General features: G+C 33.4%; 1 protein-coding gene across 1 annotated transcript; it reads right to left on the bottom strand.

Moving 5' to 3' along the window:
* Positions 1 to 4,683: 4,683 nt before the first annotated feature.
* LOC109338679 (pumilio homolog 6, chloroplastic-like) lies at positions 4,684 to 14,061 on the bottom strand. Its single transcript, XM_019575967.1, has 10 exons — positions 13,870 to 14,061; positions 12,138 to 12,837; positions 10,474 to 11,828; positions 10,256 to 10,397; positions 10,047 to 10,154; positions 9,172 to 9,384; positions 8,980 to 9,090; positions 6,688 to 6,882; positions 5,414 to 5,585; positions 4,684 to 5,044 (listed from the first exon to the last, which is right to left on the bottom strand). Exons 2-10 carry the CDS (start codon positions 12,678 to 12,680, stop codon positions 5,022 to 5,024), a joined length of 2,862 nt encoding a protein of 953 aa, XP_019431512.1. The 5' UTR covers positions 12,681 to 12,837; positions 13,870 to 14,061; the 3' UTR covers positions 4,684 to 5,021.
* Between the last annotated feature and the right edge of the window lie 923 nt (positions 14,062 to 14,984).

Below are 14,984 nucleotides of genomic sequence, written 5' to 3'. Positions count from 1 at the left end.
TGGTTCCCGAAAATATAATTTTATTCATTGAAACAAACATTGCCTCAGGATATGGGTAGAAATATCTCTATGTACCAAAGTATTTAATGTGATGCATGTTATCCCTAATCAATCATTCATTTTTATTCAACTTCATTTGCTTTTCAACTCAACACATTTGGAAAGAAATGGAGGAATGCATATTTTCTGAGGAGTGTCCACCAACCATATCATAATCTTATAATTTTCAACTCAATAACCATGACACTCTTGCCCAATGTCAACACCGATTATGACAACTCAAAGGGGGTGTCAGAGTACAATGGGTTAATGCAAGACCATCCTGGTTCAACCGAGAACTAACATGGATTGTCATTGGATTTACCTCAACCAATTAACCCCTTAAGCTTTTGATTAATAAAGATCATAGCTCCCCTATTTACTTCCTCATAATATTTTTATTTTGTATCTTTCTTATCCTACAATCCTTCCTCAAATGAATATGATGTATGCATACTCATCAAAGTTATCCAAATTAAGTCTTTTACTCAATTATCAAAATTTTTACCCAAATTGAGATATCTCTTATCTGACCATCTTCTCTCCAAGGTCTTACCACAATTTGCCTTCAATGGAGAAACCAGATGCTAATAGGGATTCTCATATGATACTCAATCCTAACAACACTTACCATATTGTGGACATTTCCCTAACTTAGCCATCATTTCTTCAAGATGGCCTAAAGGCAATCGCCACTTATAGAAGTATATGATGTTAATAAGGTAAATCAAAACCTCTATACATTAGAGTAATCCAATTTAAAGTGGAGAGCATCAAATAAAATATGTATACTTGTATAATTATATATCAATTAATACATATCATACTACACATTAGCTAAGTTCATATAATCTAGTTATACACTATGATGAACATGTAAATCATATATGATTTAAGTACCTATTTCACCAATTCTACATTAATTTGTGAGGTACTTTTTAATTCAAATTGCTCATACTTATACAGATTTAATGTGTAAATGAGTATAAATTGTCGTAGTGTCCAACTAGCAAAGTCTCACACATAAACGTATCATCAATTAGCTAGAAAAAAGTGTGAAGAGCATGAAAAAGAGCACACTACATCTTGCTCATCGAGAATTAAGACCTCACTCAATAAAAATGAAGCACAAAGTTTTCCATTCTACAACAGCAGAATATTAAATATAAGAATAAGTTAATTTAGAAATTTATTTTGGTTTTTGGGACATCTCATATTTTTTAAGATGGAACAATTTGAATCATTATCCAGTCACATAAGTTTATGTCATTATGGACTTATAATTTAAAGAGAAAATAAATTATATAATAATAACTTTTAAATGATATCATTTATTACTCATATCTTAAATATATTTGACTTTTAAATAGAAGTACTTTACATAAATAATAAATTATATTATTGATCATATAAAAACTTTATTTTAATAATATATAGATATTAAATTCTAATTTAAATTAGAAAGACATGCATTACTTGAACTGGTTATCAGTAAAGTAAGATAGAAGGCACCGGCCCACCGGCAAGCGCAATCATCGCAGCAAATGAGTTAGGTTCTTCCTTTAGACAACGATGGTACAAAAGAAAGTAATTTTTTTAAAGAGACAATTTTATGGGAAACACATGAATGCTATGAAAGTGTAAGAATTTTTTTTACATAATTACTGTAATATTTATATTTCATATTTAATTTTTATTAACTTCTAAATAAAAATAATACAAATAAAATGAATGACAAATGACATATTAACTATGTATAAATTTTAACATCGACATTACATGATATCATTTATTTTGTATACAAGATTGGCCAAAGTATGGTTCATGGCAACGTGCTACTCTTAAAGTTGCACGTATTATTTTGTCATTTTTAATTGCAATTGGCAACAATACAAACATTTTTACACAATATGTTCCGTCTAACATAATTTATTAGACCAAAATTATTCTAACTCTTTTTATAATAATTTAAATATTTATTGGATTATTCTTTTCGTTATGAATTGATTTTAAGATAAAATCTTAATTTGATATAAGAGAGAATCCAACTTTTCTCAAGTTATCATGAGTCAAAAAACATCACTTAATCATAAATCTAAAGTAATCTTTCGTCTGATCCATAACATAATTATACGGAGGAGACATGTAAGAAAATTAATCTTACATTGTTGGCTTCATTTTATTTGAGATAAAATTTTAACAGAGCCACGATCAATTTTTACTAAAGTAAATTAATGGGATTTTGATTTAGAAAACTGAAATTCAATTATTTTAACAGCAAAGAGAAACGATGATGATTTTGTAACAAAAGTTTGGAATCTTAGACCAAGATACAAAAGAAAATGGATAGAATAAAAATGGGTGGCAATTGACAATTGTGGGGGCGGCTGATGTTTCTTAGCAAAGAATATAGACAGATCTATATCTCTCTTCCTCTGTATTCTCTTAAGGGTATTCCGTTTTTGTTGTTTTTATCTTAAAATCAATATAAAAAATATTAAATCACATATTCAAATGAATCATATATCTGTACTCATAATATAATGATGTAACTATGAGCCCAAAAGGGGAGATCGAGATAAAGAGAGATAAACATATCTTCTAGGTTATAAAGTTTGTTATTTTTTGTAATATAATTTGTTAGAAAAATATATAATTATTATATTTTAATTTAAATATATTTTTGGACTAATAAAGTGAGGCCGAAGAAAATGTGCTCCCCAGTGTCCACAAACAAGTCATAATTCTTCACCACCATCCCATCTCTGCCTTTTTGCCTTTTAACCCCTTTTGAAACCCCCAAGCCACATGGAAGCTGATTGCATTATTTTTTTCTTCCATAAGTCACCATTTAGATTCATGAAAAAAACTTGCTTAAAATTTTAAAAAGGTCCTTCACAATTGCAGAAAGTGCAAATAACACGCTTTGATTTTTCTTATGAGTTAGATTCATCTTATATAACATAAAAGTATAAGAGAATAAAGTATCTCCTGGTACAACAAGATAAGTTATCTCCTCTTGTCAGTGAAACTATGACATGTGTATGTTTCATCATTTTTTATACAAATATTTCTAAAACAAAACAATAATACACATGTCATATTTTTACTGACCGGAAGAGATAAATTATCTCCTAATATGATGAGATACATTATTCTCAAACTATAATGCAATTGATGATTATAATTTTATAAAATATTAATTTATAGAATTATGCCTAAAGCCATTGTGAAATACTGAATATGTTCACCTTACATCGTTAGATTTTAGTGCTGTCTAAGACACAAATATATCATTCTATAAGAAAAGTTGTCACATTTTTGTTGTTGAATGCTAATGAGAGAACATGTGGTTGCTTTTGAGAAAACAATATTTTATAGGGAAATAAAACTTCTAATATGTATTTTACTGAAGAACAATTATTGAGGATGATGCAATTGTTGTTTCAAGTAAAAGAGAGAGATGGACTCAGAAGAATATGTTGAACATGGTGCTGAAGAATGAATGGAGAATAAGAATACAAATGTAACCAGAGTGGACAAAGTTATTTCACTTACTAAGAGAATTTTGAGAATAAAATATATTCTGACAGCACTAAAATTATACATGTATCTTACTATCATTTTCTATAAATATTTTTGAAAACTATAAAAAAGTAATACATTTATTATATTTTTATCGATTAGAGGAGATAACTTAAAGTAGCAGCAAAACTTCTAACTATTTAACACAAACTAAGTATTCAACGCGACCGGATTCTTGGTTCGAAGCACATGTATCAGTCACAAAGGAGTGACAAAGCTCTCTATGAAGTATTTAATGCAACTACATTCTCGGGAACTTTAATCAAAGACCTCTAGTTAAAGCTAGAACAACTCTCAGTCAATTAATCCAACGCTCTTGGTGATGACTAACCGTCTTTAACCGGCATTTACATCCACAAAACCTATTGAATAAATCAATAATTGTTTAAAATAGGATGAGGAACCTAATGTTGTATAATAAAAACCTTTTTAATTAGCAAGGTTAGTAACTTAGGTGGTGTTTATTTTCCATCACATGCACCTCTTTGTTACTCACCATTTTCTTGTTGGCGAATTTCAGATCATTATGCCTCCACTTTAACATGAGTTTAAAATCTTGCATCTATCAGTACATCATTCACCATTGATTTATATTACTTTTATTTGATAGTTAATAAATCAATGGTAGATGATTTACTGACAATGTAAAAAACATTTACGCTGTCAATGTATATATATTAAATTCATTTAACATATTTGATTGCATGTAAAGTCATATTTCAGAGTGTGTAACTACTCCTTACAACAAATATTGTTTACAAGGATTGAACCATTGACCTCTTTGCCTTTATCACGATCCAGTAGGACCTTATACCACTGGATCAACGTTTTGTTGCATACTACGGATTCAACAAACAATTGAATGGAGCTTAAACTTGTGCAAAAAAAACTCAAGTTTTTTTATCAAGAACCAGCTAAACTTGCCTGCAATTCAATCTCACAGATAACCACATCCTAGAAATATCAAATGGATTAGAGGGAGGAAGAAAAACCCAACCATGCACTTATTCATGGTATAAATCAAAACAATATGTAACCATAAGGACAAAGGAAGTAGCCAAGGAAACCACACACTAAGCACTAGGCAGAGAAGATCCAATAATAAATCTTACATAAACAACATTTCCTTTCCAAACAATTATACTTAAACAATATTTCCAATCAATTATTCAAATCACATAATTACATTGAGTTCCACACTATTGATGTACATACACTAATTGTTTCCTAAAGCCATTAATTTGGAAGCTATCAAGGTGCAGTTATGAAGTCACATGAGTAGTAATAATGGTTTATTCATCAGCAGTTTCAAAGATCAATATCATCATCAGCAGAACATATATGATTGAGCTTTGCATGCCATAGCAGCACTGACATGTGTATAATCCACATTGCTATCATGCTCCAGGTGTTGGATTCTCTGCATAAAAAAAACATGTAGAGGATAAGACATGGGAAGGCCAAAAAACAAGTATAGGATATTTTATCAGGTGACATAATAAGATTTTTTTGGGAACTATCAAGAGTATCCCTTCACCCTATGAGTAACCTTTCGGGTGCGTGACTGCCCCTCCCAACAAGTGCCACCCGCTCCCACAAATCGAACCTGCAAACTTTGGTCATCCTGAGGATTTAGCGGGACCTTACACCACTAGACCAACGCCTTGTTGGTATGTGACACAATAAGATGGAACCATTGTTCAATTTCAAAACATGAAAAAACTGAATTTTATCAGGTACACCATACCTGCCCATTATACATCATCAGAAGAAGAATTCTTATACGTACCTTCTCCAAATTGCTGTTCCAACCGAGACACGATGTGCTTTCCGTACGTGTATTTCTTCAAAGCATGAGCATGAATTCTTATGCAAGAAAGCAACTTTGCTCGCTGATTTTCAGAACACATATCAAAAACCTTCTGGACCACATAATTTGCAAATTGGTCTTTCATCATTATCTGCAATGAAAAATAAAATAAGATCCAGTGAGCAAGAGTACAATCCCCAAATGTATTCACAATACATTTAATTCTCATGTTTTGATGCATGAATGATTTAGAAGATTGCAATAATAATATCATAATAACGCGGAATAATCATCAAACTTGGAAGGACCAAGCGTACAAACTTACAAACATATGATTATCTAAAGTATGGACCTTATCAGTTTGAGTCAACCAAAATAAGAAGAAAATGGCCACCAAAGATTCCTAATCCGTCAAATAGAACAGCAAAACAAGCGATTAAATGCTCCTGACATGGTTTGCTAGCAGGTTTCTGCATTAGACAGAGTATACTAGAAAGAAAGAAAAGGAGAGTAGAGGACCAAAATCCCTAGGAACAAAAGTAGGAGGAAATAAAAGGGATAGTTGGGAAAATAACGGGGTTATGTGGATTTTCACGAGAAATTGAAGAGTGGAAGAGGAATAGGATCTCTCTCCTACTGCATTCTACCTTTGTATCTTAGGCAACCAGGATCACATGATGCCATCATGTTCTATTATATCACAAATCATGCTCATTAACAACCATTGACCTCCATGTCTCCTTAATAGTTTTGTCTACACTTTGTCTTGTTCTACCTTTAATGGTTATGCTACCCTCCATATGATCTACTCTCCTCATCGGGGTTTTCAAGTTTTATATTTCAACTTGACGTATGTGCTGACTTTGCATGGGGGCAGTTTTATAGACCTCTCACCTTTTTAGATGTATGCATATCTATTTTATAAGGGGGAGGAAAAACCTATAACTGTCAAAAGAAAAAATAAATTGATAACTCAAAATTATCAAAAGCAAAATTACAAAAACCATGGATATAAGGTTCAGTTGAACTATAGGAATGATTTGGAGTTCCCTGCTTATTTGCATTTGTCTATTCTGATAACATTCTTTCATCAAAAAATAAGATGATAAAAACTCTACTGACTACATCGATCTATTGCCACAATTAGTGAACATTTGTTCATATGATTGTTTTATTAGCAGTAAATGTAAAGAACATGTGGATATTCTGAAGAACAATTAGTTTGTAAAGACCCTTGCTAAGTTTAGACTTACTAATAAATTATCATTCTGTTCGTCTTGCCCAACAATCTCTGCAATTAGCAACTCCCGTTCATTGGCATCACCATATTCCAAACATTTCTCGACAACATTTGAAGCAAATTTATGCTGACTTAACTGAACAACATGTCCTGACAGCTTGCTAATTATTTGGCTCCTTTCCTGATGATTTCCTCTCTCCAACACGTGCTGTAAAGACATTGCTTAGGAAATCAAACAAAATTTACATACGAAAGGGAAGCAAATCATAATATCTAGAGTCTGAAATAGTCAACAATTGCAGAGAGAACCACACAGTTACTCTACAACAATTTAATCATAAACACAACATCCTCGTTAAGAAGAAAAAAACTAGTGCAAAACAAAGAAAACCTATAAAAAAAATGTAGTAAAGCTTCCCATTTCTTAACATATCTGTTAAGAAGCTTTGCTTCAATTCATCACATAGCCCGCCCCAAGGCCGAATAAAGGAGAAGGGTTGATTCTTAACAAAATAAATATGTCAGGCTATCGATAAACAATGTAAAAAAGGGCGGCCCAATGCACGAGACTATCGATAAACAATGTAAAACTTTCAAAATCTTCATGACATGGGTCACTGATGTGTACAGACAGAAATGACGTTAAAGTTAAATTTCAAGGCATTCATCTATAAATACCTTTTGCACATTTCTATTAACTCTTGGATGTTCTGTACATCCCTGTCCCACATAATGCACTGTGTTCATGATGAACGACATTGCCAGCTGAAATTACTAGGATGTTGTATATTCTTATTTTGTACTCTACTACTCTTCTCATTTAATGATGCTTCTTTTTTTATAGGCGAAGTTTTTCACGGGAATGGGGGAGAGGGTAAATTGTGCAGCTGTTAACCCAGGGACTCGTACTTTATGTCCCGCAGCTCTACCAACTGAGCTGCTTCTTGGGGAGTGGGGACTAATAATACTTGTTTTATTATAAATAAAAAGACGAAATTAGTAATTTAGTATAACATGCAGTAAAATAAATCAATTTCTAGTCTTCCCAATCCCAGACGCACTGTCCTTTGCAGTTTGAACAATATAAAATGTTTTGCTTAAAAATTAGAAACTGATAGTTTTGTATCCAATGTGATGCATGTGCACAACCGAATGTGTGCACATAAAAGATCCAATGGGGCCCAGATTGTTATCTAATGTCTCAAAAGGAGTAGGTGAATTCAAGTACGTGTTTTTAGGCATTATTACTCAAATTTATATGCATGAACACAATTCCAAACGCAATATTAAATTGCGTAAAAGGAATCATGATAGCAATGACTTCAAGACAATTCATTTGTTAATATAACAATCTAAAAAAACAAAAACCTTAGTGTTTATTGGGGTAAAACCACAACATGAAATTTGCTTTATACAACGCTACTTTTGATTACCAAATGCTTTGTCTAAAGTATAACAAATACCTGAATCTTGTTCATAATACTATTTTGAAAGACAATATTTTGGAGTAAATGACACAAAGGTCATTCCACAAATTCATGTTTTAAGTGCATTCTCAAAGCTCAAACTCATCATATGCCACCTCACACAGAGCGAAATAACATAACATAATTCTATCCACTGGATGCCTACTTAAAATACAACAGAGTTATGTACCAAAAAATATATATTAAAATACATAGTAGTTTTTAAGAAACAATCTAATCTGATTGAACATGTATACAATACCCCTATAATGATCCCAGTCTAAATTACAGTGTTTGTTAACATAACCTCAATTCTGAAACTGCACTCTAGACAACATTAAAAAAATTATATAAAAACTATAGAAGACATAAAAACATTATTCATGCGATAAAAAAAACATACAAATCAACATCAAGTAGAAAAAGAACATGGAAGCCTAATGATTAAATTTGGGAACCGAGGTCTTAGAATGTCATTTAGCAAAAAAGAAAAATTTAAGCCCGAACAGAACTAAATTTGAAATAGAATAGCGGAAGTACAAGTTGGGAGTGAAACATCAATGTGGAGTAACACCTGCTGAGACTCTCACAAATCACGCTATTTTACTGTAACAGCATGGCTGTTAATGTAGTCATAGTTTGTGGCGGCTTGCGGCTACAACCCTGGCTTATTCTGTAATGCAGTCACTATACAGATGCTGTAACTCATAATTGCACATGTCATTGAAAGGGACATGCATATAACTACCTCCAACTTTGGTGCAGTTTTTTTCTACTACGCCCCATAAACACTAGAACCTAATAATCAAGATTATAATACAGTGGAGATATTGACTAACCTGGGTAACGTAATTACCATATTGGTCCTGAGCAAGAGAACAAACGGACTCCAATATCTCATCCACAATAAACTGACATTGAACCTCATCTGTACAATGCTCTAGAACTCTCTACAAGAAACATCATTGTAAGACTAAATTTATGACCAAACAATAACCAATTTCGTAGGGAAGGGAATTCAATAACCTTACCTGTATGACTCGGCAACCATAAGGATGCATTGATAAATTAGAAACTTGACCACGGAATGCAGATATTATGAAGCCAATTTGTTTGGTTGGAATAGATTCAATGCACTTCTGTATTACATGATTCCCATTTTGGTCACGCACACATCTCATTACATTTCCATCTAGCTCACGAACAAGCTGAGCTTTCTGTTCAAGCTCAATAACCTCAAGTGCCTGCATGGAAACAAAATTATAATAAACATGGCAATGTTAATCTCTAATGTAGAATAAATATCAACTTCAACCATGTTTCAAGCTTGGAGGTAACTAACAGGTTTCAAAAAATTTGTGCAACTATAGAATAAGTAAAACAAAGTACAAAGAATAATCAAGTAAACATACTTGATAACAAAATTGAATAATAAAGATTCCCATAACTTGAGATGATTGAGCAGTGAAATATGCCTACTAGTTTACAAGCACAAACCCAACTCCATATAAACTCGTTGATTTTGTCATTACTTGAAAACTAGATATTTGCTGTGGGAAAAAAAGATAAGCAACTAGTTGCTAAATGCAAACCAGACTCCATAAACTCCTACCCCAGGTGCTGATAAATGCAGCAAAATGCAAACCAGGTTAGACAACCCATTCTTTTAGAATGCCATTTGTGAAAACCTCGGCTCTATGAATGCCTACCTATGATCTGGATATATGCAGAACATTACTAAATCTCAAATGTAGATACTACGGCTTGATGACAGAAACAAGTCATATAGACTAAAATACATACTCAAAACATCTAAGGAATTGCACTAGCTATGGCCTGTCACATGCCACTTACATAAATGTATGCTAATGTCACAAAGCTATATGAATCAATATGAATTACATACCTTTTGGATTACACGACAACCATACATCTGCAGACTTAAAGGAAGTATCTGACCAGCCAACCGATTTGCAAGTTCCCTCCTCTGCCCAGGGCTTCCATACTCGAAAAACTACAGTCAGGAGAAAACAACAGTGTAGACCAAAATAGATTCCAGATAACCATAAGTTACTCTAAAATTTCACGATAATGTACATCACTTCAAAATCACACCTTTTGTATTACGTAGTTACCAAATACATCAGTCATTAATTTTGAAGTATGTGGAAGAACTTCTTTGAACACCAACGCCTTCTCTTCAACACTGCAACATTCCAACTTTTGCTGTATAAATCGACTACCATGCTGATCAGCACTGTAGTTAAGAACAGTGAAGTTAATTTTCAAAGCCAAGAAATTGATAAATCACACGGGCTAAAAAGACTACTTGCCTAAATTCAACAATATGTCCAATAATATCAGATAGCTCAAATCTTCGACCTTTGCCAGATTTTAACTCCTCGAGAAAATTAACAATTTTCGGGTCATGAGTACTGTCAAAGTATCTCTGACCTTGCCATCCAGATAATACACCTATATTTCTACTGGAAGCTGGGGAAAGTTTCATGTCACTCCTTCCTCCAGAAAGGCCAGGACTTCCTTCTGGGTATCCTGACAAAACTGGACTAGGAAGTGGTGAAATTGGATACTGCATTACCAAACCCATGTTTGGCGGGTGTCCATAATAACCAGGAATAGTCAATCCTCGTTTTCTTGAGTTCATATTAGCACTGGTTCTCTGATCATGCAGTATTTTATCATCCAAATAAGCACCTGTACTGGGCATTTTTTGCGAATCAAAAGGACTAATGTGGCTACCACCACTTTGTCTAGGTGCCAGCGGATCAAAATTCCCAGAAATACCATACCCTTCCACAAAAGGTTGCTGATGATATTGCATGTAAAAAGGATCACCAAAAGAAGACTGCATAGGAAATCCAAATTGCCCAGGGAACTTGTTTGCATGTACCATTTCAGCTCCATGAGAAATGCTTCCCCCGGTTGAAACCCCGGGTCGTAGTGGAGTATAACTGGAACTAGTGGCCCCATCAACAAGTGGCACCGCACTGTGAGGCGGATATGCAGTAATATATGGAGGAATAGCTGTGGGATTTAAGGTGTATCCACCAACATATTGTGGAGTATATATGCCTGAGGCCTGAAAATTCATGTAGTATGGATTTGCTGAGGTCATATAAGCTGCGGTGGCATATAGTGGAGGTGTAAACCCGGATGACTGAAGTACTGGTTGGACATCAGAGAACTTGCTGGAATTATGAGGAAACTGTTCCCTACCAATATAGGCATAATTTACACTTTGAGAACTGGCATTAGGAACTTCATATGGATTGTTTTGTTGCTGGTATATCTGGTGTTGCTTCAAACTATTCTGGTAGCTGGTCTTCCATTTTTCTTCATTACTCGGGCTTTCTGAATTTGGTAGATTAGATACACTAAGAGCCTTTAGCTGAGACTCAACAGTTGTAACATCTATGTCACTAAAACCCACGCTGCCTGTGGATTCAATAGATAATGAGCTTGCAACTGGGGCATGGGAATCAACAGTTGATGAAACCCTTGTATCATCTGAACTTCCGGTAGGTTTAGCAGCCTCAGCTGTACTGACAGGAGGGTCATGAGAAGAAGTGGAACCAGCATCTGAGTCAATTGGTTCACCCACCACCAGTCCATGACTTATGGAAAAAGACTTATTATATACAGGTGACATCGTACGGGGAAAATCTTCCTGAAAGTTATAATTTTGAACAAAAAATTAGGCATTTGCAATCACTGATTTACCTAGAGGAGGCAATAAAGAATAAGTAGCTACCCACTTAGAAAAGGAAAAAAATACCATAATCATGGAAATACAACCCATTGGGGCAAACAATAGGGAAAAATAAACTAAAATAAAATAAATGGACAATATAGTAAAATATGATAATTAAATAAACTGTTCAAATGTAAGAAAATGTAAGGGAAATAAATCAATAGTTTATATGCAGGAAATTGAATAAACTTCACAAAATTGAGAAGTTGGTAGCACATCAATCACCTGAATTAAATCAACCACATTTTTGTGCTGAGATGCTGATGAAGCTGCATCCGGCCTACGCCATATTTCACTTGTCTTAACTAACTCATTATCATATGGCTGTTGGAGTGAATCATCATCAGACTCCTCCTTGTGCGTTGCAAGAGTCCATTGGGACAGTTGCAAAGAACTTCTGCTATCATCTGCAAAAGGCAATCCCCAATTATTGCTAAAACCACTAGTATGATGTCGCATATGGCGATTTTCCCGGGAGATTAGTGGGGGAGGAAGTCTAGGGTTTAGGTTGACATGAGAATTGTAATATGCCAAATAAGCTGGATCAGCTCGTAATTCTTCTTCAGACTCACATTTTTGCATAGCTCTGTTTAGAGTTGCAAGGCTTGCATTCTGGGTGGAGCTCTGCTGGGATAAGAGGTTTTCTATAGCATGAAATGAGCCTTCCATGCTGGGAGGTGCGCTGCCACTGCGATTGGGTGCCACGACCTTTCCACTGCCATGGAACTTATGGCCCTTCAAAAGTATACCCAAATCTTCTGTTGCCATGTTATGAGATGGTGGACCAAATGTTGCAGCTTCTTTAAGAGAGGGTCATTTACCTCCAGCTTCAGGGATTCTAATTGGGGCAGTTGCCATACCACCGGAAGATTTGCTTTCCCCTTCTAATGTAATGGAAGTGAGAAATATCACAATCTCTCCTAAACTGCACTGAAAAATGTTGGATCAGTATAAACTTCTAATGTCAAAAAAACATTAGAATTACCAAGTTGCACTAAAAAAGTAACCTAATAATGTACAAGAAATAATAACTGCAACCAATTAATACAGTGAGTAGTAATGAAAGGTCGAAAGCTATTTAATTGAACACTTCACGTGGATTTGTAGAAGTAAAGTAATAGTATTATGCAAAAATTCAATTTTGCTGAAGTATCTAACAAGTATGCAACAACAACCAATCCTTAGTCTCAAATAGGTGGGTCAACTAAATAGATCAAACGACAATATATGTTCTATCATAAATCATGTCCATTGACAAAATATTGATTCCTAATCGGGCGATATAAGACGAAAAATGAGAAAATTACAGTATCATAAATATCTAAAAGAGTAAATAAATGAAAAGACAAATCTTAAAACCATAAAAACCATCAAAATAAAACAAACTTCATACTAAGCATGTTTATGAAAATACCCAAACTTCATAGTAAGCATGCTTTTTAAAATACTTAAGTAGTCAAACATTGTAAAATTGAAGCCTCTCACCAGCAGAATTCAATCCTACTTATCTAGCACATCCCCATATAAAAGAGCATGCCCTTTATTTTCATTTCAGAGGAAAAATATGTATATAAAAAAAGAAATGAATTCTTCTTACAAAATATACACTAACTAACAAGCTTACTTTACTGGTCAAACACTAATATTTCTTCTGTCACTATTCTCATTGACCAAACAAGGACAAAAGGAAGAAGAAGACACAAACTGTCCTAAGTTAGAAATGATTATAAACAATCATCATCAGCAGCAACACCAAACTATGATTCCATGAAGCAACCCCATATTAATAATTCAATACCCCATGAAAAATAAAACACAAAAATCTCACCTTTTCAGTGTATCAATTCAATCAGCCATAAAACTAGCAACAAAAAATGAAAATTTCTGCATGCACTTAGAGAGAGAGATAAAGGAACATGAAATAATCATAACGAAACATGAAGAAAATTACGAAAACCTTATCGTGGAGATGAAAGGAGTGAGAGATTCTTGTGCAGTGATGAAGATTCACTGTTCCAAAAAAAACCCTAGATTCTGTTCATAGAAGAAAATTCTTTGTAGAGAGGAGAGAGAAAGAGGATGATGTTGAATGATACCGAAGTTGATGTGTTAAGTGATTGCAGAAACAAACATGGGAATTTTTTTAAAAAGAAAAAGAAAACTGTGTCTCTACATGGATAAAAAATAATAATTATAATCTATATACTATTAGTATAAAGATTTACATATAATTATTATATTATTTATCATTTTTTCAATTATTTTTTTAAAAAGTCAATAATTTTATATATATATATATATATATATGAGTAATGAGTTTCAGACACGGATGTTATGCTAATTCTTTGGTTTGGTGGTCTCTATAATGTGAGGCAGAATGGAACAAAGGTGGAAAGTGACCAAAATGATACTAATACTACGCATACTACATTAATACAATATTTGATCTTAATATACAATTGCATATCCCTTTCATTTATTTTTTAGTAAAGAGATATTTTTATTACTCAAGAAATATTTCGTCTCTCGTTACATGAGTAAGAAATCAATTTTTTTGGGTTTGTAACTGTTTCATCAAAGAAGTATTGTTCTAAAGAATTGAACATTTTATATTTGACCTAGTATAATAATTAAGGATTTGGTGAGACTTTATACAACTAGATCAACGCATTATAAATATGTCTATCAAAATGGTTTCCAAGGATATCAAAGTGAATGAAGTTAGTCATTTTTGGCATTTTTATAAACTATTTTGACTCACTTTCATAATCTTTGAGCACAAATTTTTATTAGGATTAAATTAGTACACACAAAAATTAGTAAGGAGCAAAATAATTATTGATTGTGTTATAGCACCACAAGAAACATAGCAGGGAACTTGAGTAGTAGCATCAAGATGAGTTGCAAATGATAACTTGCTGTTGAAGGAATTGTATTTTCTCGAGATGTTGTCAAAATTCAATTCCCTTTGATAATTTGTATACACCTTCTATTCAACCAGTGTTTTCTGCTTCAATTTCCCAAGCTCCTACTCATGTCACGAATCCTCTTTCTCATTCTCACACATAAAAT

The sequence above is a fragment of the Lupinus angustifolius genome, unplaced genomic scaffold (assembly GCF_001865875.1).
Source record: "Lupinus angustifolius cultivar Tanjil unplaced genomic scaffold, LupAngTanjil_v1.0 Scaffold_35_205, whole genome shotgun sequence".
NCBI lineage: Eukaryota > Viridiplantae > Streptophyta > Magnoliopsida > Fabales > Fabaceae > Lupinus > Lupinus angustifolius.
This window is presented reverse-complemented; position numbering and strand designations above follow the sequence as displayed.